The sequence below is a fragment of the Typopeltis vanoorti genome, chromosome 1, assembly GCF_054136105.1.
Source record: "Typopeltis vanoorti isolate ZY-2024b chromosome 1, IOZ_Tvanoo_1.0, whole genome shotgun sequence".
Classification (NCBI taxonomy): Eukaryota; Metazoa; Arthropoda; class Arachnida; order Uropygi; family Thelyphonidae; genus Typopeltis; species Typopeltis vanoorti.
In genome coordinates this window covers 26,710,029-26,737,953 of record NC_143549.1, presented here as the reverse complement: position 1 = coordinate 26,737,953, position 27,925 = coordinate 26,710,029, and the positions used below count along the sequence as shown (strand labels likewise).

Sequence of the window (27,925 nt, the reverse complement as noted above, 5' to 3'; positions counted from 1 at the left end):
TTAAAAATTATATTCTCTCAGATCTTTGGTAAATTAATGCACCCATACTTGTTGAGGTTAGGAGAGTGTTTCATAGCTGGTGCTGATTCTAAGAATAGCCTCTCAGATCTGTAATGAAGTTTTTCTCCATCTGATCCTATGTGAAGAAGTATCCATAGCATGGTCTGCCAATCCTGACTTGCCATACAGATTATTATAGAGTGATTGGAATGCATTGCCTGAGGGTTGTGAATGCAGAGACAGTGAATATGTTTAAGGCATGGCATGATAAACTGTGGACCTCATATGATGAACCACTTGACTTGATGGCCACTTTTTCTCATTTTCTTTGTGTCAGCTGCCTTCTCTACAAAATATTCCTCTAAACCATCTGAAGGACAATAGGCACAAATAAGTTTCATCATCCATTTCTCTATTTTGAAATTTTTTACATAGCTCTACTTGAAATTGCCTTCAAATCAAGTTTATCTTCATATTTGGTATTGAATGTTATCATTAGTCTCCTTCCTTTCCTTGATCCTTATTGCTGCCTATTAATGCCAATTATTTCCACATGGTACTTTTCCGATTCTTCTTAAAGTATAATTTCCTTTCCATTAATACTCCTTATATTGATGGGTTCTATCTTCTGTTCTTCTGACATTGGATTTGCTCTTCTTCTAAATATTGAGGTGGAGTTTGTTCCAGCAGCTGACTTTTCACTGTTCATTCTGTTCCCTGATGAAAACTGCAGGAAAGGGGGGGGAGAGGCTTGTTTAACCAGCTTAACCAAGGCCTCATCATGTTGTACCATCATATGCATATGTGGTTTAATCCGATAGAGAATACAATTTAGTCAGCTAAGTGCCAAATTGTGAGCCCATTCATTCAATACCTAGCAGATACCTATTAATGGGACATACCACACAAAGGAAAGATTGGACTTTAGCTCAGAAGTCCTAGTTGATTCTTTGAATTCCTTAAAGGCAATATGGAGGTCTCCTCGCACTTATTTTTATACATGCTATGAACATCGCAAAAAATCTCCACACATAATGTTCCCACAAAAAAAAAAAAAAATCCATATCTACATAAACACATTATTGAGGCATATGTAGTAACAATACATAAACATGTAATAAGTGCATAATAACAAAAATCTGGTAAGTAAAGTTGATTATTAAAAAAAGGCTATTATTTAGTATAGTGACTATCATAAAACATGCAATTGATGAATGGGTTATAACGTCAAGTTTTTCTGGTGCAAAAATTTAAAAAATAATGAAAGGAATTCAAAAACAGAAAAGAAAAGTAAATGAGATTGTAATTGTTGTAGGTGCTAACAACTTAACTAGTGATACGTTTAATATTGTTATTATTATTATTATTATTATTATTATTTATTATTATTATTCAGGCCTCCATGGAGTCAAAAGACTCATCGTGGGAGGTCCTTCCTAAGAAACATAAAGTCTATCACGATGCATCGAGGGAAAGTTCCCCCCCCAAGAAACACAAAATCTATAATACCACTCCTTGAACTCATTGACCGTTCTCGCTCTCACCACTCCATATATGAGAGAGGATGTGAAAGGGTTGTTGGAAGAGACAAGAGTGAGGCACGAGAAAGTGAAAATAATAAGTATATTACGTCAATATGATAAAAATGAATGAAGAGGAAGGGCTATGATCAGTGGTGAGCTATAAGTGGCTCGCGCGAGCCCTTTGTTAAATTTTTCTCAAATTTGTGATCCCCTTGTTCTTCTTGTTTATTATCTTGTAGAACTAGAAAATAACACCGTGGAATGTATACATGACACTATAATTGCTTGTTTAAATTCATATGGATTTTCTGATAACTATATACAAAATCATTTCATTGCATTTTGTTCTGATGGAGCTAGTGTAATGTTAGGAAACAAATCAGGTGCTGCAATCAAACTTCTCCAAAAATTTCCCAACGTTGTGATTTGGCATTGCACTCATCGTTTACACTTAGCATTAGACAATTCGATAAAAAACATTAAAGAAATAAATCATTTTGAAATATTTATGAATAAATTATATGCTTTTCATCATCAATCACCAAAAAATCAAAGAGAATTAAATATGATTGCAAATGACCTTGGTATCGAAATTTTAAAGATTGGCCGTGTGTTTGGACTACGATGGGCAGTTTGCAGTTTACCAACCGCTCTTGCTTTGTGGAGAAATTACTGAGCTTTATGTAAACATTTTGCATCAAACGATAAATATAAGGACTTTTTAAACCGACTTCTCAAATTGGAATTTTTAAAAGATCTAGCATTCATGATTGATATCCTACAGGAATTATCATATCTGTCAGAAGCTCTACAAAGTCACAATATAAGTATTATAACGGCTAAGTTAGGCCGTTTTTTTTTTTTTTTTTGCTTGACGATGAGAGCCCTTTGTTAAAATTTCCATAGCTCACCACTGGCTATGATGGGAAATGATTCAATGAGGAGGCTGTATATAGAATGAATGGATGCAAGTTTTTAGATGTTGAGTGATTTTGAGGTAGGATTGGATTTGTATAAGAGGGATGCCCTACATTATTATTATTATTCAGGCCTCCATGGAGTCAAGAGACGCGTCGTGGGAGGAATTTGAATGTGTTTTGAACATTTGAATGTGTTTGGAATCAGGAGTCTTGGAAAATTATTAATTGATATAAGACCTAACACAGAGAGTCAGAGAAACTAAATGTGTTAATGATGGGAATGGTTATTATTATGGAAATGATTATGAAGAGAGAATAATTCTGTGTTCGTCCAGTTTGGATCTATCAAACATGTGCAATGATGTCTGTGTCATTCTTGCAGACGACAGACAAGGTTTAGTAGTTGGAACCAATCGTTCGATGCTGTTGGCACACTCTCCCTCGATGAGTCTTTGGACTCCCTGGAGGTGTCAAATAATAATAATAATAATAAAAAGAGGCATGCAGGTAATTTATTATGTCTGCAGACGAATGCTAGGAGTATCAGAAACAAAGAAGCAGAGGTTGTTGCCTTGGTTAATATATTGCGACCACATGTTGTGGGCATTAGTGAGACTGGAATCTCATGCAAAGAGTACAGTATTTTTAGGAAGGAGAGGAGGAGATGTGCTGCTAATGATATCAAATGTCTTAAATCCAGTTAGAGTTGAGACCTATGACTGCAATACTAGTAACAATTTTTCATGTGGCCATTTTGGTGTTTAAAAAGCATGGAGTGCTATTTAAACAACTTACCCACCAGGTTGCAGACCTGGTGGATAAGTTGCTAGTGACAAAGAAATGCATCAAAAAATAAATATGATGGGTGTGAAAAGAGTAATGATAATAGGGAACTTTAATTATCCAAACATTGATTGGGTAGCTATGAAATTGCATGAGAAGAATGAAACTGATTTATTATCAATGAGTTCCTGACTCCCTGGAGGTCTCTTAATAACAATAATAATAATACCACAGCTTACATGTATCAAAACCTGATCCATTATTCCTGAACATCAATTGACATTCTCTGCAAACACTGTTTAATTCAACTATTAAACTACCTTCTATGTGATTCCTTCTGTAAAAAGATAAGAGAGGTGTGTAACATGTGCATTTGTCAGCATATTCCCTATCCAACACCGAATTTCCTCTATGTGAACTTCTCTGGCTGAAGATTTCCATGACTCACTCTTCGTCTTCTACTTCTTCTCACTATGATTCTGATTATTTTTAGTGGAACCTGTGGCATAGTAATTAAATAATAAAGTAACACGTAAAAACCACAGTGAAATCTTTAATTAGTAAAAAGACAGATATTTCGTACTAAAAATAATAGTACATCTTCAGTGTCTGTAACAGTAATAGGAATGGAATACAGGCAAACGTTCGGTGGATCACCTATTAAAATACAATTGTTACCATGTGCTAGGAAATAATAGAAATAACAAATTTAATCTATTAAGATAAATGGTTTTTCACATAAGATAAAAGTCTCCCAGATCTTTGAGAGAGACATACAGTCATTTCTATTTAAATTCGGTCGGTGTAAGATAGTTTCACAACTTTCTTTGAATAAGCATTCGTATTTGAATCTGCATCTATGGAGGAGAACTGCTTTATTCCACTGGACACTATGAGTAGAGTCAATACTGTGCTGTGCCAGACCAGACTTCATAGGTATGTTATAATCAATATACTATTGATGTTCTTTTATTCTTTTTTCCAAAGAACGGCCAGTTTGTCCAAAATAAGAGACATCACATTCGCAAGGTATTTGGTAAATAAACACCAGCCAAAGATAGAGGAGACAGTTTTTCCTTTGTAGAAAGTAATAAAGAAGAAATTTTGTTGATGGGAATATATGTTGGAATCAGTTGATACTTTTTCAGAATTCTACCTATAGGTTCTGAGATTCCTGGAATGTATGGAATGGGAACTCTGCAGACGGTTGAAGAATCTGTAGGTGTTGGAACATAAGAGTCAAGTATCTGTTGGATTTGATTGGAGTTGTAATCATTTGATTCCATTAACTTTTTAATAATGGAAAGTTCTTGTTGTAAGATTATTGGGGAAGAGCAAACTTTATGTGCTCTATGAATTAGAGTCTGTGTACTGTGGTATACAGACTTTTTGTGAATGTATCTGCCAGTAAAAGTGAGTTTTCAAAAGATGCTTGTAGATAAGGTACAGGAAGACGTTCTAGTAAGGAGGATGTCCAAAAATGGTAAAGTACCAGTGTTTTCTTTTTCCATAGTGAATTGGATACATGGGTGAAGGTTATTTATCCATTGTAGAAAAGTGGAAAGTTCATCTTCAGTGTATGGCCAAACAGCAAAAACATCATCGACGTAACAGTACCAAAGAGATGGTTGAGGATGAATGGATGAGAACATAATATCTTCAAATTGTTTTAAATAGTAGTTTGCCAGAGGTGGAGACAGACGGCTACCCATGGCAGAACCTTCAATTTGTTTGTAGATTTTGTTTTTCCAACTGAAATAACCTGAGTGGATGACATATTCGAATATCCTTGTGATATTTGGTACCGCTACATCGATGATGTTTTTGCTGTTTGGCCACACACTGAAGATTAACTTTCCACTTTTCTACAACGGATAAATAACCTTCACCCATGCATCCAATTCACTATGGAAAAAGAAAACTCTGGTACTTTACCATTTTTGGACATTCTCCTTACTAGAACATCTTCTGATACCTTATCTACAAGCGTCTTTCGTAAACCCACTTTTACTGGCAGATACATTCACAAAAAAGTCTGCGCACCACATGTCTCAAAAATTTGGCATTCTTAAATCTCTAATTCATAGAGCACATAAAGTTTGCTCTTCCCCAATAATCTTACAACAAGAACTTTCAATCATTAAAAAGTTAATGGAATCAAAATGATTACAACTCCAATCAAATCCAACAGATACTTGACCTTATGTTCCAACACCTACAGATTCTTCAACCGTCTGCAGAGTTCCCATTCCATACATTCCAGGAATCTCAGAACCTATAGGTAGAATTCTGAAAAAGTATCAACTGATTCCAACATATATTCCCATCAACAAAATTTCTTCTTTATTACCTTCTACAAAGGAAAAACTGTCTCCTCTATCTTTGGCTGGTGTTTATTTACCAAATACCTTGCAAATGTGATGTCTCTTATTTTGGACAAACTGGCCGTTCTTTGGAAAAAAGAATAAAAGAACATCAATAGTATATTGATTATAACATACTTATGAAGTCTGGTCTGGCACAGCACAGTATTGACTCTACTCATAGTGTCCAGTGGAATAAAGCAGTTCTCCTCCATAGATGCAGATTCAAATACGAATGCTTATTCAAAGAAAGTTGTGAAACTATCTTACACCGACCGAATTTAAATAGAAATGACTGTATGTCTCTCTCAAAGATCTGGGAGACTTTTATCTTATGTAAAAAACCATTTATCTTAATAGATTAAATTTGTTATTTCTATTATTTCCTAGCACACGGTAACAATTGTATTTTAATAGGTGATCCACCGAACGTTTGCCTGTATTCCATTCCTATTACTGTTACAGACACTGAAGATGTACTATTAGTTTTAGTACGAAATATCTGTCTTTTTACTAATTAAAGATTTCACTGTGGTTTTTACATGTTATTTTATTATTTAATAACTCACTATGTTACTTTCCTAAATCTGATTATCATGGTGAGTTCTGAAAGTTAATTTTCCACAGTTAATTATTATTATTATTATTATGTGGCACCTCCAGGGAGTCCAAAAACTCATCGAGGGAGAGGATGCTAACAGCATCATCGAATGATTGAAACCCTTCCAACTACTAACTGCACTCAAACTTGCTTAACTTTTTTCATGAGCCATTAGTAGCAGAGGCTCTATCAATCGACCAACCTTTGTTGGCAAAAAGCAAGTTTTTTTTCATTATGCATCCTGCTTTTTTATTTTTATTGTTACTGTTTAGATTTTTATGGCACATCAGCAACTATTATGAGGGGAGCTGAAAAGATCTGATAAACAACTAGAAGAAAAATTATATTAAAGCACTTGAAATAACCACAAGAAAGACATATCTTAAAATCCTTCAGCCTCCATGTTTCATCAAGACATTATCCAGATAGTAAGATCACTGTCCCTGGAAATTTTAAAGTTCTTAAGTCAAAAACTGGTTTGTGACTTCACAGATCAAGCTGGAAGGAAGTGAAATTATTTGCTGTCACTAATGATCTAACAAAATGTTCATTGACCTTTGAAATTATTGAAATTATCTGATGCTCTAAGAACATCAGATAATTTCATCATTCTCCCAACATTCTGGACCTTTTGTTAACCAGCCTTTTATTCAAAGATAATACTGTACATGTTAGCTCTCCTCGTGAGAACTACAACCATAATCTTATTCATTTCTTTTTCTACAGATTGATCTCATTTAGCCAATCTCAGTCTTACATCCTTTGCCTTCTCCAAGATTTCTATAGATCTTTTCATGGTTTGATTACTATTTCCATTTTTCCCAATACAAACATCTGCTCTGACCATCTGTTGCTGTTTTGACTTAGTAGTATTCTGAACTTATGGTTCAGACTCCTTAGCACCTTAAGTTTAATTATAAAAACAAAGTTTTATATTAGGTTTTATGTTAGGTTTAACTATAAAAAGTAAGTTTTTTTCCATTATGGATCTTGCTTGTTTATTTTTGTTGTTACTGTTTAGATTTTTATGGCACATCAGCAACTATTATGAGAGGAGCTGAAAGGTTCTGATAAACAATTAGAAGAAAAATGACATTAACACGTTCACTGCCAACTACGAGTATACTCGTAGTTGGTATATGAGCCTCACAGGCCAATTACAAATATATTCGTATGTCGACTCATACTGACCTTGAAGAAGTGAAAGTGTTTGGCGTGTGGTAACAAACTATGCCCAAGGAGTGTGGCAGCGAACTATGAGCCTTACAAGCCAACTATGAATATACTCGTATGTTGACTCATACTGACCTCGAAGAAATGAAATTGCTTGGCGTGTGGTACCAAACTATGCCCGAGGAGCGTGGCAGCAAACTATGAGCCTCACAAGCCAACTACGAATATACTCATATAGCGACTCATACTGACCTTGAAGTGCTTGCCGTGCGGTAACAAACTATGTGTGAGGAGCGTGGCAGCGAATGTGTTAAAGCAACTGAAATAACCACAAGAAAGAACATATCTTAAAATCCTTTAACCTCCATGTTTCATCAAATTGTAATAATTTGTCCTTTTTCTTTTAGGATATATAAGAAGACATGTCAATAGTTTTGATCAAATTCGAAGACAGAGGTGCAGGTGGTCATCAAGTTTTTTGTGTTGCAAGAAAAAAAGTCCACAACTGAGATTCACCAAACTTTTATGTGAGACTTTAGGAGAATGTGCCCCAGCATATTCACCAGTTGCCAGATGGGTGGCCAAGTTTAAACTGGGCATCCTGAGACAACAGATACCCCGAAGTCAAGAAGGCCTTCCACAGTGATCATACTGAAAACATCGATGCAGTGCATGCCATGATCCTCGATGATAGGCAAAAACATTGAAAAACCTCTACGATATCTAGGGAATGAGTTGGGATCATTATCCACCCACATCTAGACATGCAGAAGCTCTTAGTGAAGTGGAACCCCAAATGTTTGAATGCCAACCAAAAGAGAGAACATGTGCTGTCATCTCAAGGGATTTTGGGTCATTTTGAGAAATCAGGTGCAATTTTTTTTTTTTTGGCTCATATTGTGACTGTTTATGAAATATGGTTTCAGCACAAAGGTTTATAATAGTGTCCAGGTGCTCAATTGGTAGTGGCAACCATTGTTCCTGCAAAACTCTCCAAGTCCCTAAAGGTTTTGGAAAAGGGGATAGAGAGCAGCTACACATCTCTCTAAAGCAGCATCCCAAACTGTAAACCATGGCCCATGAAATAATGAAAACAAATTTAAAATGTTTTAAGACTAATTAGATATTTTTTTTATCTAAAAAGAAACGTATTTAATTTTCATTACTCATTATTTCATAAGTAATAAAATAAGCATATATTTATATATATTCATTAAGCGCTTGCATATTTCGGTGCTTAATGAATATTAGTAAATATATGCTTATCAGGGCGGCTGCACTGATAGCACAGATCACATGCATCAGAACCATAAATGCTGGGGATTCCCTTAATTCGTTAATTTCATCTTGTTAGTCTGTAGTGTGCCGGTATCGGTTCATGGTGCTATTATTTGATCTATTCTAAGTTAAAAATTTAATCCTGGGATGGATAAATGGCTGATAAAAAAAAACAATCTAGAGAACAATCACAGAAGCAGAAACAGACTCACAAAGGACATTATCTCATATTTTACCAGAACAGTCTGCATTGTCTTCAGCACCAGGCAGTAAGAGGCAAAAAATGTCACATGAAAAAAAAAAATTTTTTTTTTCGATGGGAGCTGTGAAATATTTTAATTTTTCCAAAGGGGCCTTTACATCCATAAGTTTGAGAAGCACTGCTCTAGAGCATCATTCCAAACATGCTGAACAGGATTAAGGTCAGGAGACCTAGCTGGCTAATCCATAAACATCTCACCTATTACACCCACATATGGATGAATATATGGGTCCAGAAGCTAATCTCTATAATTTGCAGCATTCATAATTCTGCTAAGAAGCATATACAGGTCAGTGAGTTCACCTAGTGGGATCCTTACTCCAAACTATCACACTACCTCCACCATAAGTGCACACAATTAGTAGCTAATTTTCTTTCATAATCTGATTTGGCCTTTCTTACCATACTATCACCTTTCTTGCTTGCAGTTTGTACTGCACAAGAGTGTGCTGGTCACCTTTTCTTTATATTCCCTCTCTAGTGTTTCATATTTTGAAGTTCTTGCTTTATATCTCTACTCATCCACTTAATCCCCACTTGGTTTATCGTCCTGACCTTAAATATGCAGTCTGATACTATTCTCAAGTAATCTCTGACCTCTTGCCATGCACTACTGACAGTCTTTCCTTGTAGCTTCTCCAGCCATGGCACTGTTCCAAGATGAGTCCTGTCTTAATCAATGCCTTATAGTTGAACATAATCTCCTTCTTGACAGAGACTTCCACATTTGGCAACTTCCCAGAACAAGACTGCATGGTCACTCTCTCACTAACTGGAGGCAGAGTGTCTACCTTGATTATGGATATATCTTCTGATACTATTATTATTATTATTACTTAACACCTCCAGGGAGTCCAAAGACTCATCGAGGGAGGGCTCCTATTCTAAAACTCTCCATCGCCACCAATCCATCCACCACAACTACCTTCCTCATCTACCGCCCACCACCACTAGTATTTTCATAGACAATCACAAACATCCATGCCCATGGTGGGTGGGATTCAAACCCGCAGCCTTTTAGCTGGAGAGCAGATGCACTAACCACTCGGTCAACCAGGCTGACTTTTATCAGATCCAAAACTCTCAAACCCCTTGTCCCCTCTATAACATGTTGTTTCATATAATTCTCACTTAGCAACTGTATAAATCCTACTTCCATCTTACCATGCCCCCCTTTCTTCCCTCCAATCACCACAGTTAAAGTCCTCCATAATAATTGGTTGACCTACACTCATGCTAATCTGCCAATACATAGCATGTACATCTTCCTGTGGATCCCCGGTCTATATCAGCACCCAACAGCATATTTTGTCCTATTTGCCTCTATATCACACCAGACAGCCTCAAATGAACTATCTCCATCAGACCTAAAAATCCTCTTTAACTTCTAATTTTGCTGGCTTTTACAATACCCTTTATATTCTATCCCTGTAACTATATCATTTTCAGTCAACCAAGTCTCTCTCTGATGCCTATAATTTTTGCCAAGTAGAGCTGACCTATGCCCAAAATTCCTCACCTTTATTCCTGATACTTCTTGCATTTGTGTACATGTATTTCAACATTCTTTTGTATGTGTAGTTACCCTTGTGTAACTATAGATACAAAATGTAATTACCAAACTATTCAAATCAGAAACCTATGAAATCCCATTCAGCATTGCAGAATCATTACTGTAGACCTGCTCATTTATCAAAGGGGGTGGTCAAACAAGATTACATCCTCCCAAATATCTCTAGTTTCCATCGTTTTGCACTACCACACTCTCACTAAACAACATTTTCTCCAAACATTAACTCAAAAACTATTTAAATGTAGTCCACCGGGTATCCTTTCATCCATCAAACTCACTCCACACATCATTAAACTGCACACCATTCCTCTTGCACAATCCTCTTATGGACTCATTGGAAATAATGGCTCTTCTTCTTCTCAGTTCTGTCCTATCATACTAAAGCAGCAGACTTACCTTCTTACTCTTCAAATAAAATATTAAATATGGCAAAACTGATATACAATGGGAATCAGATGCATAAATTTATATGAAATAAGAGAAATTAGTGAGAACACACTAAAATAGCAGTATGTGTTCTAACCTGTTTTAACTTATGGATCTGAGGGTTAAGTTAGAAATATAAAATTTGATTAAAGACTAGAGAGTACAGCTATGACAGTTCAAAAAAAAATAATTAGTGGAGTGAATAGATGTCACCAGTGGCAGAATCATAATAAAAATGTAGATATTAAGAAATAACTTGATACTGATAGCATTCAAGAATGTGTGAACAGAACAAATCTAAGAGGGGTGGGGATAGTCACTTAAACAGCATGAAAGTGAAGGATTAGCAAAACAGCTGTTTATATTTGAAAAGAAATTATTCTTAATAATTTATCCAAACATCAAAAAACAAAGTTTGCACATGACGTATCTTCATGACTAGACTATTTGTGTATAGAACCTGGTGACTTCGCATCAATTCCCTCAGTATTCCATAATGTAAAAACATTAACAAGGGCCACTGCCCTAGCTTCAAAGGTCACTCACTCATGCAGCTCAAGTTTGTGATATTGTTTTGAACATCAAGTTCAAAACAATATCAATTCTTCTTCAACCTTCTGGTTCTGTCCAATGCTGGACGAAGGTCTCCCCCATGGTTTTTCCAGACCACTCGGTTTAATATCAATTATTACATGACACCTTCAATGAGTCCAGAGACTCATCGAGGGAGCGCGCCTACTCTACAACTCTCTGTCTCCACCACTCAATTCACCAACTACAACAACATCATCATCTACACCAATACCATCTACTGTCGACCACACCAGTTTTTTCACAGACAATCACAAACATCTATGCCCAAGACAGGATTCAAACCCATAGCCTTTTGGCTGGAGAGTGCACATATGCTAGCCACTCGATCAACCAGGCCTGCTGGCCTGGCTGACCGAGTCATACCAAGTCAATGTTGATGTGTTTTTTTTTTAAATCCAAGGCATTTCTACAGGGAATCCCCTCCATTCCCTGTCAAACTGTCAATGGCAAGTTTTATTGTAAGATTTTGAAGTGGCTAAGGGAAAGTTATTTATTTAGCATATGGCTCACCCATGAAAAGTTACATTACATTAATCCTCAACATATATAAACATAATAATAGACATATGTACTATAATAATACATAATACAGTAATAAAAGAGACACTCTAGAATAGACTACAACTGTATGTCTAGGTTAATTATCCAGTCAACTGCACTTGGTATAGCGTGGATGAAGTCTGACAGGTTTCTACTGTAATATGATTAATTGTCTGGCAGGGTGATCCACAGTTGCACCTGGGTGAGGGAATCATGCCCCATTTGTAAAAGTGATCTGCACATCTGCCATGATTGGTGCGGATTCTGTTTAGACCAAGTTTTCCGAGGTAGGTCAAAACCCAAAGGATCTGTGTTGGGTCCACTAATTCATTGAAGTCCCCCTGTTGAAGTATTACACCAGGACTCTTTCCACTTCTCTTCATGTTAAAACTTGTCTCCACAAGATTTTTGGCTGCTAAGATTGGAGAGTGCCTTGACTTCAGCCTATTTATTTCTAGGGGTGGCATGTCTTCGTGGATTGGGAAATCTTGGATTTCTATGATTTTGCTGTATTCATGTAGAAGAAAGTTGGATCTGCAAAGGTATGGAGGTTGGATGTTGCTTAGCACTGGGAGCCAGTAGGTTGGGGTTGATTTCACAGTTCCAGAAATAAGGCGCATAGTGGTGTTAAGCTGAGCATCAATCAAGTAAACATGGGCAGTGTTCAGTCATAAGGGTGAGCAGTATTCAGCTGCAGAGTAAACGAGACTAAGAGCAGTGCAGTGAAGCATGCTGCTGAGGCACCCCAAGTTGTTCCGCATAGTTTTTGCAGTATATTGTTTGTTTATAGCTTGGATGCTGTGTAAATGAGATGTGGTTAAAAGATAGAGCTCTATCCAAAGTGACCCAGATATTTTGGGAATCTATTGTAGCATAGCATTTTGTGGTTGAAGTAGATCATCAGTTCTTTGTTAGATTGGTTATTGTTCAGGTGGAAGCATGAAACTTCTGTTTTGCTAGGATTTGGGCATAATCCCCATTTGCAAATGTATTCATCTAGGACTGCAAGATCATTTCTTAGTATATCTTTCATTGTAGTAAAGTTGGTGTGTCTGGTGGCTAGAGCAATGTCATCAGCATAACAAAACTTCTTGGAGGCTGTATTAGGCAAATCTGCTATGTATAAAAAAGGAGGGGAGCCAGAACTGACCCTTTGTGGTAATCCATTATCCAGTGTTCTTTGTTTACTTTTTATCTCATCCATATACACTTGGAACAGGCAATTGTTTAGCATATTTTCAATTAGTTTAGCTATTCTTCTGCATGGAGTAACTTGCAGATTGCACCTTGCTGCCAAACTGTATCATAAGCTGCGGTAAGGCCTACAAAAGCTACAGCTGTTTTCAGGCATTGTTGGTAGCCTGCCTCTATATGTGTGGTGATAAGGGAAAGTATTTGATGCAAACATCCCAACAAGTGGAAGAGCAATTATATTATCTTCAGCATGCCAATGCCCCCCCCCCCCCCCCAAAAATCCACACAGCACTCATTCTTTGACAGTTTCTTTCAAAGTAGGCTTTCAAAAACATAACAGTTATTGTAAATGATGTCATTTTTTCACAATTGAGAAGATCCAGGCAGAATCACAGAAAGTGATCAACACAGTCACATTTGAGGACTTCAGGGGGGGGGGATGCATGGAATCATGGAAAAACCACTTGGATCATGTATACAGGCCCAAGGTGGTTACTTTGAAGGAGATTAGTTGAGGAAACTAGGAGTTAGGGGTGAGTATTTTTTTTTTTATAGTCATATTTCCTAAACTTTTGGGTAGCAACCTTGTAACTCCATATTCCACTCGATATTTGTCCATCAGCCACATCCATGAAACCAGCTTTATGTCCATCCCTGCTTACTCCAACACATGTAATAAGGTTCCATATGGTATCCTGCCAAATGCCTTTACAATATCAAAAGCATCTGACGATAGCATGGCATAGCTGTTTCTCTTACCCAAGCTCAACTGTCACTATTATAATAGTAAATGAATAAATTCTATAACAACATTCTCCCTTCGCAAAGTCATGTCCCCCCCCTACCCAGAGTATCATATTTCTGAATTCCACTCTTAATGAACTTTTTCAATATCTAAATCACTCTTGAGATATCATCTATAATTTGCTTCTTCTGTTTTGAATCCTCAGTTATGTTTCCTCTTTCTGAGAGAGAGCTAGGAGAAAAAATTTAAATAAAATAAAATTTTAGACTGCAAGCATTTTGAGTTTAGTTTATAATAATAAACTAAAAAAAATCACTTACAGCTTCCCAATCACCTTCTTCCCACATTACACAGGGAGGGAGGATACAATGCTCTATAACAGTTGGCTTGAAAGCTGTATCACAGTAATCATTTTCGATAACTGTGTCGCCTTGCTGACACCAAAAGGATCTCGTCTGATCTCCAACACCACAAGTTGCAGAACACTACAAATAAGTTTCACACATAATTATATTAACTCTAAAATACTCATAAATACTCAAATTAATTTAGCTATGGAAACGACATCACAAAAATTCTGAGAATATTAACCTAAGAATAGTAATGGTGGTAGCTGCAGATATGTAAGGAAGAGTGAAGAAGACAAAAATAAATGATGTTGGAATGTAAAAGGTAATGAAAGACATGCAAGTAGTGTTGTATGGTGAGCTGATTATTAGAGGTGTGGCAAATGAGGAGATGCACAAGGTTTGTTTTCTGGGAGGTAAAATGAATAGCTTGATTGAGGGTTTCGAGTAAGCAAGCAAAGGAGTTGGTAGTGGTAGTAGGAACAAATGACTTGATTGGGAACAAGGAGAATGGAAGATTGAATGTAAAATCTCAGGCAATCCACATCAGGAAGCTGTTGAGAATTTTAAAAGATAATAGTGCGAAAGAAAAGAGAGTCAGTGTGTTGCCCAGGTATGAAAGTGATGAGATGAGGTGGGAGCAAGAATTATGAAAGATATGTTAGCAAAAAGGTGTGAAGAGAAAGGACTGCAGTTTGTTAATGCAAGGAATGAGTGTGAATGAAGAACTGAACTATATAAGAGTGATGGACTGCACTTGGAATGGTTTTGGTGCGAGTCATTTAGAGAACATCTGCTGGAAAGGAGAGTAATGAATGCAGAGAACAAATCTGAACAAGTAAGAAGCAATGTGAAAGAGCAGGAGAATAAGGAAGGAGAGATTGAAGTGGCACCTATGAAGGAAGACATGGGTAGCACGAGTGTAGAGAATGAGAGAATAAGTGTGCAAGACAAACAGGGAAACAGAGAGAGACTCAAGGTGGAGAGAGAAAGAAACAAAGTGTGAGAAAGGCTGATGTTCCAAGTGAATGTGAATGCATGTGTATAAAAAAAGAGAAGGGAATGATCTGGGATGTAGGGAAAATGGTTGGATTTGAAGAAGGTTCTGGGATGAGTAAGGAGAAAAAGAAATGGCTTGAGAAAATTATGGAGAAGTCGCATCTTATCAGTACTTATCAACATGTCTCTTTTTACTTTAAAGTAATCCTTTGAACTATTTTGCAATATGCCTTCTGAACTTCAGCTCCATCACCAACAAATCCTAGTCTCATCAATTTTTTGATGTGTTTTTTTCTATCAACATAGTACATGCTCATAATCTTTCCACAAAGGGCATAACCAAAGATGATCAGTGACGGACTCGCTGGTCAACTTTTTTTTCCCCTTTATATCCCTATGGCTTTCTCTTTTTCTGCAACTTCTGCTTAATGATACCATTCATTCATCTAACTCCTACTTGATTTATCTCCCCTGATGCTGAGTATACCGTTGACCATCTGCCGTGTCCAGTCCTGAAATTACTTCACGTGCAAACTCTGTTTGGTTACACTTTGATAAAGGATTAAACCAAGAATATAATTTCTTGGCATCTTCAATTTATAATATAATCAAGTGGAATGGATCAGTACAGTTGGAAAAGGACAGTCAATTAGAATTTTCAAGTAAATTCACCAAGGAAGATGTCAATCACTATTAGGAAAGTAAGAGTAAACAAAATGTACATTTAAAGAAGGAAATTGTTAGGAGTATTAAGAGAGTAATAGACAAAATAAGGAACCAAGAACAAATCCTAAGCAGACTAGAAGAATTTTATAAAGAACTCTATAGTGATCCTTCAATAGATAAATCAAATATAAATAACTCTTCTCCATCGCATATGGAATTCATCCAAAACAAGCATTAAAACAAATGAAAAAGAAAATGTCCTGGTGAAGACCTAATTCACATAGAATTAATTAAATGGGGAGGAAACAATATAATTCACCATGTCACAAATTTACTAATTCTATGCCTAGAAGGGAAAGATACCAGAAAATTGGAAAAATGCTACACTGATACTGTTATTTAAAAAAGGGGACAAAGAAGAAGTAAAGAACTATAGACCAATTAGTATCTCTCTAACCTGTACAAAATTCTCACAAAAGTAATAACAAACAGGTTAACACCTCTTCTAGATCAAATCAACCAGTAGAACAAGCAGGATTCTGAAGGCTTGAACACAATTGATCATATTCATGTAGTAAAACAAATAATAGAAAAAGCAGAAGAAAACCAATTGCCTCCCTGTTTAGCCTTCATTGATTATGAAAAAGCATTTGATTCCATCAAAACTAATGCAATGATCAAAGCACCCCAGAATCAGGGAGTCCCTGGAGAATATGTGGACCTCCGCCAGGCAATATACCTCATTGCAACAGTAACAATATAACTTCACACGAGTAGCAATAAAATATCAATTGAAAAAGGTGTCCAACAAGGAAACTCTCTATCACCCAAAATCTTTACAGCAGTCCTTCAAGAAATATTTAATAATATAAACTGGACAAACCTAGGTATAAAAATTAATAACAGAAACTTAACACACCTAAGATATGCAGCAGATAATATCATAATTTTTACAAACACTCCAGAAGACTTTAATATAATGATAGAAGACCTATATCATGAAAGCAGAAAAGTCAGTCTAAAGATAAACAGAGAAAAAACTAAAATCATGTTTATTCATTTTGTAACACCAAAAAACATAATAATAGAAAACAATTTCTTGGAAAGAGTCTCCATATACATACTTAGGTCATCTCATTGATATAAACTGTGGACTCCAAAAGGAAATAAATAGGAGATTCAACTTGCCTGGAGTGCATTCAGAAAATTGAAAAGCATTTTTCAAAACAATGATATCCCACTCTGTTTAAAAAGGAACACATCCAACCAGTGTATACTTCCAGTCATCTCATATGGTTGTGAAACTTGGTCGCTAACAAAACCACTGACAAATAAATTAACAACTCAAATAAAAATGGAGAGGTGATTCTAGGCATCACATTAAAAGATAAGAAGCAAAACACCTGGATAAGAAGCCAGACTCGCATCACTGACATCATTCTTCACCACAAGCGACTAAAATGGAAATGGGCCGGACATCTATCCAGAAGAGAAGATGAGTGATGGACCACCATACTAACAAATTGGATTCCTAAAGAAGGGAAATGAGGCCAAAGACATCCTAAAAGAAGGTGGAGTGATGAATTGTCAAATTTTGTTGGGGAAAATTGGTCAACCATTGCCAAGAACAGAGAAAGGTGGAAAGAAGACCTTCATCCAGCAGTGGACAGAAAATGGCTGAAAAGAAGAAGAAGAAGAAGACAAAATAATCTGACAGAATAAGATCGTGATTTTTAACCAAAGAAGATTTGGTTGTTTTATAGCTCTCTGACATGATATATCAGAATTATAATTCATTTGATAGTGCCTACCAATATGGTAAAGCATGACAGTGAGTATATCGAAACAATAGCCATAGTCAGTTACTGAAATTGATCATGGCTCTTGCAGGTACAAATTGTTGTTTCTCAGACTGAGATGCATCTAGTAAATAGTACTGCAGAAGACAGAAAGGAGATTATGAAAGGATGAGAGAGAGAGAATAAGAAACAGTAATGCATGACATTTTCAGGATAAGGAGGTGTGCTTGAGGAGAGTGTGACTAAATTGCATTTTTCTGGTGTGATGGTTGCAGATAAACTGATGCTGGTAGAATGCAGATATAGGAAAGGTGACGGTTTTTTTGGCAGGTATTTATGAAGGGTAGCAATTATAAAATTAGAGAGAATGTTGAAAGAGATAGAATTGCCTGAGAAAAAACAGTGATAATTGCAGAGACCACCACATAGCTTGTAAGGAATGCTGGAGTAACAGCTTATTGCCTCACTGCCTGTTTTTGTTGACCCCTCATTTTTACATGCGGGTGTAAATGAGGGGTTAAAAATGACATGCAGGACATGTTATGTCCTGCAACAATGACATGATATGACAGCCTAGAGCTATGCTATCCTGAGTTTGTTATAGATACTTGCTTTGTAATTCCATATACCTCTTAACAGAACCTGCATGTCATTTTTAAACTCTCATTTTCACTTGCCATTGGGCAGAGCCACAGAGGGTTCTTCTCGGTGGCAAGGTGGGCACCACCACTCAGTTAAATGATCCTTTGGGTCACTCATTGTTGAGTAATCTGAGAGATCGCACAAGTTTTTGGAGAGGTATTCCTGAACTTAAATATACCTCAATAAAGGTCGAAACCAGTCTGGGTAGTGACCCTTTCCATAATGCATAGCATTATACACGTGCTTTGCATTATATGATACTAAGGCAAGCGATGTGAAGTCATTAGCCTCTATATACAAGTTGGCCAGTCCTGAAATTACTTTGAGCAAACTTACTTTGTTTGCTTATACTTAGATAAAGGATTAGGATTAAACCAGGAATATAATTCTTGGCATCTTTAATTTATTGTGCTGATCTGGCACATAGATGCTGAGACATTTGCTGTTATCAGTTACCTTAGACAAATTGTTCATATGTATACTGTAATAACATCAACAGTACTCCAAATGCAATTTATTTGTGCAAAAATTCAAAGAAGTAGCTCTTTCTCAAATCAGCCATACAGTTGTGAAACAATGGAATACAAGGATAAATAGGGATTAATAGGATGTGAATAAGATTGTGACAAAATTTCTTTGCCATTTTATTTGATTTGTCTGTGCTGTTCTGAATATCATTCTGACCTCTCCGACTTCTTATTTTCAAAGACTGATTTCATTCAGTCAAAATTTCCAAACAGTAAAGTCATCTTTCTCGGTGATTTCAACATCCACAATTTTAAATTGGCTCCCTTTTTTTGAATTTCATTGACCAAGCTGGAAAAGAAGCAGAGATTTTTGCTGTAAGCAATGACTTAAAACAGATAATTCATCTCCCTACCAGAATTCCTGACAATCCTCTTCACTTATCCAACACTATGGATCTCTTCTTAACTTGCCTCCCTTCTAGCTACTCAGTTCATGTGACTGCTCCTCTTGGTAATTCAAACCACATTCTCATCGAAAAGGTTGGTCGATTGGTAGAGCCTCTGCTACTAATGGCTCAGTTAAGTAAGTTTGAGCGTGGATAGTAGTTGGAAGGGGACCAATCGTTCGATGCTGTCGGCACACTCTCCCTCAATGAGTCTTTGGACTCCCTGGAGGTATCAAAATAATAATAATAATAATAATAATGCCCTTTCTTCAACTATTTACAATCTCGTGTGCTCTGACATTACAATAATGTCAAGTGGGAAGAATCACATGACTTTTACTCCTCCTTTCCATGGTCAGACAACTGTTTTCATTCTGCAGATCTAGATACCTGTTTTGATCATGTTACAGAAATAATCCATATTGAAATAGAAACATTTGTTCCTCACTCTGTTCAAATTTCTCAATCCTAAACTATGGATCTCTAAGAAATGTGCCAGGGCTGGCCAAGAAAAGCAAACAGCCTTTCACACTTGGCTTGAGACCAAAACACCAACTTCGTTCACAACCTTCAAGTTGCCTGCTATACTAAAACCACCATTAAAAAGGTAAAGTCTAAACTCAACAAGGATAAAAGTAGAAGACTCACTGCTTGTGCCACAGGCAGTCATGCGTTCTGGTCCTTCATCCAAGCTGTTGGATGCAACTTTTGTCCATCTGTGCTATCTTCTCTATCTCACCCTAATGGTAGCATTGCAACATCACCTAAAGACAAGGCTGATGTCTTGGCTTCATTCTTCTCTTCCAAATCCAACATAGATGATCATGGCAAATTACCTCCTTTTTTTTCTTTGTCTAGAACAACATTTCCCAAATGGTAGGTCACGACCCGGCACCGGGTCACGAAAGCTAAATGCCGGGTAGCCTAAAAAAACTTTCAAAAACCTAGGTGTTTCGTTTTTGGATTTTCTTTTTTTCACGAAACTCTAAAATACAAGTAAATAGCGTTTAATCGAGACTAATAAATAAATAATTTAATTAATAGAGAAGAAAAATGCACTCCGTCTGCATCGCCACTTCACAGTCTCTTTGTTTGCAGTAAAGTAGCTCAACTAATGGCGAGGCTGCACAGTGGCAACCGAGCCACCAGCTGAATCATTTGGTGGTCTGGTATTTGTTTTACTCACTCACCATGTACTCACTCTGCTTGTTCGGTTTGAGTTAAGCATTGAGAGAGAGTGTATTTTTTTGTATTTACTGATTACGTGTACCTTGCCTGGTGGGTTCGACTGAACAACCGTAATTATTATAATTGTTTCTAAATAATTTATTTCATTCTTTCTTCATCTTGCTTACCATTATCCATTTAATGATGGATAAATAGGTCATAAAACAACAAACAATGTGCTGGTTACAAACTCTTCGATTAGCACCAATGAATAATCAAGTGATGTGCAGCTGGCACGAGTTCTGAGTACAGCACTAACAAACAGCCACACAATGTGTTGTCTATTACCTTACAAAAAAGAAGAAAATGTACTGGACCCGATAGTATTCTGAGAATTACATACAATTAGTTTCATCAAGGGTGCTGATGATAAACCATTGTGTTATTTGTTGTGCAGCACTTTCAAGAGTCCATTAGACCTTCAAAGTTGAAGCGACATTTGGAATTGAAACATCCAAACTATAGTAATAAGCCAATTTCTTTATAAATAAAAAGAGAGAACTAATAGCTACCAAGAACACTATGTCTTCAAATTTTTCTCAGGGAGATCAATCTGAAAACCTTGTTGTTGTTGTCTTGTCCTTTGAAGAGTCTTAGACGCTTCCATGTGCTCCTTGAACTGCTTTGGCTATGTCAATTATTTTGTTTGTATAGGCTTCTTATGAAATATCAAAATTAATTGCTGAAAATGGTTATCCTCACACAGTTGCCGAGAAATTAATAGTTCCAACAATGAAAATGTTAGCATCTCGAATATGTGATAAAAAAACAGGAGAGCCAAGTAAATATGCTGACATTATCAAATAACACAGTGAAGCGTAGAATCATGGAGATGGCAGATAATATTGAAGAAACTGTCATAGGTCACTTAAAAGAGTGCAGTTTTTTTTCCTTGCAAGTTGGTGAAAGTACAGGCATATCGGACAATGCCAATTTAATGTGTTTTGTGATACGATTATGACAATACAACTCACACAGAATTTCCTTTTTGTAAACCTCTGACAACAAGAACAACAGCTGAAGAAATTTTTAATTTGATTGCAAATTACATCAATGAAAAGGGCATTGAATGGAAGAAATGTGTGGGACTGAGTAGCGATGGAACCTGCGCAATGGCAGGTGCACATACTGGACTTTTTCCAAAGATCAAAGCTGCAGCACCAGACTGTGTATGGGTGCATTGTAGCATTTGCAGAGAAGCATTGGCCATCAAAAGAATGCCATTGCTTTTAAATGCAACTATGCAAGAGTGTGTACAATTTATAAACTTTATAAAATCTCGTCCATTGATTTCAAGAATATTCTCTGCTTTGTGCAAAGAAATGGGAAGTAAACATGAACATCTTCTTTTACACTGCAAGGTGTGATGTCAAGAGGGAATGTTTTAAGAAGACTTATTGAAATTAAGGATGAAGTTTTAATGTTCTTAGACCAACATCCCCCAACGGCTAGGGATGTAATATTTGAATTCAAAGACAGTTTTCATGATGTCAATTGGTTAATCAAGATTGCCTACCTTTGTGGCATTTTTGATTTTTTGAATAATTTAAATCTGACATTACAAGGTAGCAATGTAACTGTATTTAAAGTGCAAGAGAAGGTGGAAACTGCAACAAAAAAACTCAATGTGTGGTCCCATCGTGAGGAAGCAGGGAATTACAAATCTTTTACAAAGCTAACAGAATTACAAAAAGAGTATAATATAATATGAGTTCCATGCCAGATGAGATTTCAGCTGCTATCAAGGAACATATGCTAGGACTGCAGGCAAGTCTGAAGGAATATTTCCCCCCAATCAATAGCAACAAAGCATGGATAAGGAACACTTTTACAGTGAACGCAGAATCTGAGACAGAATTGCCTGATTCAGATATTGAATCTATAATTGAACTGTCATGTGATACAGCACTCAAAGACATCTTCAACACAATACGACTGATATATTTTTGGCTGTCTTGCTGTCAGGAGTACCCAGTTTTAGCAGAAAAGGCGATAAAATTTCTAATGCCTTTGTCACACCCTATAAGTGTTAAACAGGCTTTTCAACACTGGTTTTTCTAAAAAATAAATATAGAAACCGATTGGAAGTCGAACCAGATTTAAGAATAAAGTTATCATCTTTTCCTCCAAACCTGAAGTTTCTAGTTAACAAACATCACACTAGAAACTTCTAGTGTGATGCTGTCGTTTGTCTCATTAATAAATTACTTGGCTTTAGTTTAATTTCTTTATATTTTTGTAAGAGTAAATGCTTCTTTATTATAATAATAATAAATGAAAATGCTATGAACATTCAAATCTGTTTTATTTTACCTATTGGCCATAAAAATATTGGACATTAGTGGGTCTTGAAGATGAAGTATTAAAATAACCAGGCCACGGAAAAAAAAGTTTGGGAAACTTTGGTCTAGAGCATTGCATCTCATGCCTCCTATGACCTTCTATCAGAAAGACATCAGAAGAATCTTGAATAATTTGGATACCACAAAGGCAGTCAGACCTGATGGAATCCCACGTGCTCAAGAGATGTGCTCCTGAACACAGCCATTTTCTCTATCATCTATTTTGCTAAACTGTAATCAGCTGGCATCCACCTTCAGCAAGGAAGAAAACTCATATACAACCAGTTTCCAGAAAAAAAAGGAGGTAAGCATTTACCATCAAGCTATCAATCTATTGTTCGCACATTAATTTTATCTAAAGTAATGGAGAAGGTTTTATCAAAAGTCAACTTCTTCAACACTTCCATGGAATGGGTGATTTTGACATCTCTCAAGGCTTTTGATAGAATATGGTATCAAGGGCTTCTCAATACGTTACCATCATTTGGACTGCCAAATTATGGTAACTTGTTGAAATATTAACTTGTCCTTGTGGAAATGGATTGCTAGTTTTCTCTCAGATTGATCCCTACATGTAATGGTGGATGGTATTCTCTCCTGAGACTTTCCTAGTAATGTAGGTATCCATCAGAGCTTAGTCATTTTACTCACTCTTTTCCTGATTTATATAAATGACCTGCTCTTATCAACTGCAAATCCTATTCATAGTTCTGCAAATGACAGTACACTCCACTCGTCCTACTCATATGACCAGCTTTTCAGTGCTCAAACATCTCAGACTTAAAGATCATCTATAATAAGTGCCCTGAACACTGATCTCCACAGTTTCCTCGATTGAGGTGAAAGCAACCTGGTCAACTTCAATACTTCCAAAATGCAGTTTTGCTTGTTTTCTCATAAAAAAGATTTTAGATCTTCACTTACTTTTGATAATGCTCAGTTCAACAGTCAAGAACAAATTTCTCTCTCTCTCTTCTTGGGCTGACTTACATCAAACCTTTCCTGGCACAATCACATCACTTCAATAGTGTCTTCAGCTTCCAAAAAACTGGCACCCTTTTCCGCTCAAGACAGTACTTTGCTACTGAATAGTTACTCTGTATAAATCCCAAATCTGACCAACATTGGAATACATCTTATGTTTGGGGTGGTGCACCTATGACCTCCCTAAAAATTCATGCTCCTGATCTTGAAAAGGGCAGTCTGACTAATGACACTTCTTTTCCAGACTCTTTTCAGTCACTTTCCCATAGAAGATTAGTTTCTGGAAATATCTCCAGATATTTCATTTTGTTTAGCATCCATTTTGTGTCCCCATTTCTGCCAGATGTACAGGAACTCAAGCAAGAGCTGTTCATCATCCATTTACAATAGAGCTGTATACTCATTGAACCTAGTATTCCCAGTCATCTTTCATTCAGTCTCAATTCTTTGGACCAATCTCTCTCATTAAGCATTTCCATAGGACTACAATCTCCAAAAGTTAAAGAAGAATATCAACAGAGTACTCTATTCCTGACCCTACCCACACATGACATTTGTTTGCTAGAGGTTCTTCTGCCTTTCATGTGTGGAAGAAAAAAAAGAAAAAAAAAAGATGGGAAGGGGTTGAAGTCTAGTGTAGAGGAGTCACAGTTAAATGGGGTCATACATTATTAGCCTCATCACAAAAACAAAAATGAATTATTATATGACGAGACTAATCTATTCCACCTTTTAACGGTGAGTCCTCTAAATTCTTTCTCCTTATATGATAATAGCATCAAAAAAGAAGAAAGAATTAGCTGCACTTAGTGAGTTAATCTTAAAAACTGTTAGTTAATAAAATTAACTGATTGAATGATGCACTGAACGGAACAGAGATGAGCAATATGGTGTTTTCCATGAGAATGGAAAGGACAAAAGAGGAGAGTATGATTGATAAGCAGTGAAATTGTGCCCATTCAAAGGTAGAGATGTGTGTAAAATATAGTATCAACAGTTCTGAGGCAGTAAGGTGTGAGTTAGAGACAGATTAAGATACTTGGTGTTGTTAAATGCCTGAATATATATAAAAATTATAAGGAAGTGTATATGCAAAATGGTTTAGTAAATAAGCAGGGAGTGATCATCATCATTATTATTATTGTACAGGCACCTTTATGGAATCCTAAGACTCACTGTAAGAGACCAAAACTAACAACACAATATCTATCATACCTATCCTTGAAACCATTAACAGATAAAGCACTATCAACTCACTCAGGTAACCTATTCCATTCATTCACAACTCTCGAAGCAAAAAATCTAGTCTTCATGCTCCTACTAACCACACTTTTACTCAACTTCCAGGGATAAACTCCTATTTTGTCTGTCCCCCACCCTCTAGCCAAGTGCTGAAACAATCCTATTATCATCAACCATTTTCTGTACCGTGATGGATGAAAGCCTCCTCCAAAGTTCTCCATTCATGCCGATTAATCCTATAAAATCCCCTTTAATTAACTTAAACGTTTCTATCATCCCCTCTTTTTTTCAGCTATCAACTAACTTCTGCAGCCCACACATCCTCACAATATCCTCATAGGGAACGTTCCACAGACCACTCACCATCTTGACTGCCTGCCTCTGCATCCTCTCCACCACTTTCTCATCTCCAAGAAATCCAGGAGACCAGACCTGAGCATAGTAATCCAGATGTGGATGTATCAATGCCTTATAAAAGGGAATAACAACTTCCTTATCTCTATTTGTAACTGTGTTCTTCAATAGTCAAGTAATCTTATGAGCTGCCTTAGCAATATATCCTCTAAACTTCGACTCTCTCTGTCTACCACCATCCCTAGCTCCATCAATTTCCTGGAGTATAGTTCAATCAAAGTAGTACAGAGCTTGTAATCTGTTTATTCCACATTAAATTGAAACCTATTACTTACCACTCTACTCATACTGACAGTCTATTTAAATCATCCAGTAAGCTCTCCAAATTGCCTTGATTCACTATTACTATGCTTAATTTTGAATCGCCAGAAATAACTGTATATTTCCTTTCAAGTTATTTTCTACATCATTTATGTACAAATTAAACAGCAGTGGTCCAGCAATGAACCGTGCAGCACACCACTAGTCACCTGCTTTTGCTTGGACTCTGCTCATTTGTATACCATGTTTTGATATCTGTCCAATACTCACTCTCTCATCCACATAACCAGTGTCTTATTCATCCTCATTTGCTCTAATTTGCATAACAGAGTTCTGTGTGGTATTCTGTCAAATGCCTTTGCAAAATCCAGCAGAATTATCATGTAGCCACTTCTTTTATCCAACTCAGCTGTTACTCCATTATAAAAAGTTAGCACATTACTAAGGCATGACCTTAATAATTTAAATTTCCATGAACTTAGTTTATGGAAATGGTAGACAGGTAACCATTGCAGATCATAGCATTTAATGAGCACTTTATGCTGAAGTGTCAAGTGTCAAACTCTGACTATGAATAAAATGGAAGAGATGGTTAGTAGTGAGTAATCAGGAGCTTTACAAGGAAAATAAGTAACTTGCTGTTAATCTTCTTGGATTCACGCATTAACTCGATGTTAATAAGGTGATAAAACTGGATAAGAAAATATATTCTAGGGAGTTAATACCATATTAGAATAGGATGACAGATGCATTACACAAAGGAGGGGGGGATGTGCATGTACACTATTATATTTAAATATTGTAAAATTTTCTGACAAATTGCCATGTTAACAAATAAGAATTTACACTGGGACAAATGAAATGGAAATGAGACCAGTTGCCTGTTAGAATTATAGAAGTGCAGTATCACTGACAAGAAATTCACTAACAGCATATCGGCTCTGATTTTATTTTAAGCTCTTTGTTGTTCAACTTAATGACACTGAGAGAAATTTAAATGGAAGAGATGCAGTTGTTTGCAAATGATACAAGTGAGGAATTCTATGAACAATGTTGAATGAATGTTGGTCTCCAAGAGGATTGGAGCAGACTACGTGAAAATGCATCAGCCACAACAACCAGCTTGATTGGCTGGTTGTTGTGGTTGGAAAGATCCATATTCAAAAATGGCAGGGATATATTAAAGCAAGTGAATAAGAGAATGAAAGTGATCGTAAACAAGGAGCTGAACTTTGTGGAGTACAGTGCAAGAACTGTGAAGAAAGCATATAACATTATGACAGTGATGACAAGCAAGCTGGGTACAGCATTTTTCGGCAGGAAATTAAGGGACAACGTGGTGGTGGAGTATTGCTTACGATAAGTGACAACTTATGTTCTCTAAGAGTGGAAGCTTTGGAAGGCTATATTGATTTTGAAAGCATATGGCAGGAGGTAGAGGTGGGCAAGATAGGATATTTAGTGGGGTGTTGCTACAGACCAAGGAGCACAGAGGGTGGGGACCAGAAGATGTTTAGACAGTTGAGTTTGGCAAGTGCAAGAAGAATGGTTGTTATGGGAGATTTTCACTACAGCAGTATAAATTGGGGAGAGGAAGATGCATGTAGCAATAAGGGAATGGAATTTCTAGAATTCTTGAGAGACAAATGTCTTAGGCAACATGTAATGGAGGGAACAAGAGTACTGGATTTGGCCATAGCATCAGAAGAGTTGATAATAACTCTTCTGATGTGATTTTGAACCATGTGATTTTGACTTGAAAGATGAATATATGCAGGAGTATCAAAGAGACAGGAATGTATGTGGAATTATAAGGCAGGTGATTATAATAGTCTTAGACGTCAACTTGGGGAAGTTTCATGGAGGGAGGAATTGGAAGGATGGGATATGATTAGTGCTTGGCAAATTGTGAAGGAATATTTGTCAGCAGCAATGGTAAGTTGTATACCACGGGTGAAGAAGAGGACACAATTTGGAGTAAAGTGGATGACAAATAATATTAAACAGGAACTGCATATGAAAAAGAGGCTATGGAAGAGATATAAGGAGACAGGTGAAGAAAAGATGCATGAAGAATATACGGCACAGGCCAGGAGAGTGACTAGTATGGTAAG

General features: G+C 36.6%; 1 protein-coding gene across 1 annotated transcript in view; it reads right to left on the bottom strand.

Annotated features, from left to right (window-relative positions):
* LOC150109852 (A disintegrin and metalloproteinase with thrombospondin motifs 9-like) overlaps window positions 1-27,925 on the bottom strand; it is a 605,150-nt gene that overhangs the window by 287,952 nt on the left and 289,273 nt on the right. The window contains exon 20 of the mRNA XM_090396355.1: window positions 14,296-14,460. Within this exon, the coding sequence (XP_090252481.1) occupies window positions 14,296-14,460 (165 nt within the window). The remainder of the gene's footprint in view (window positions 1-14,295; window positions 14,461-27,925) is intronic.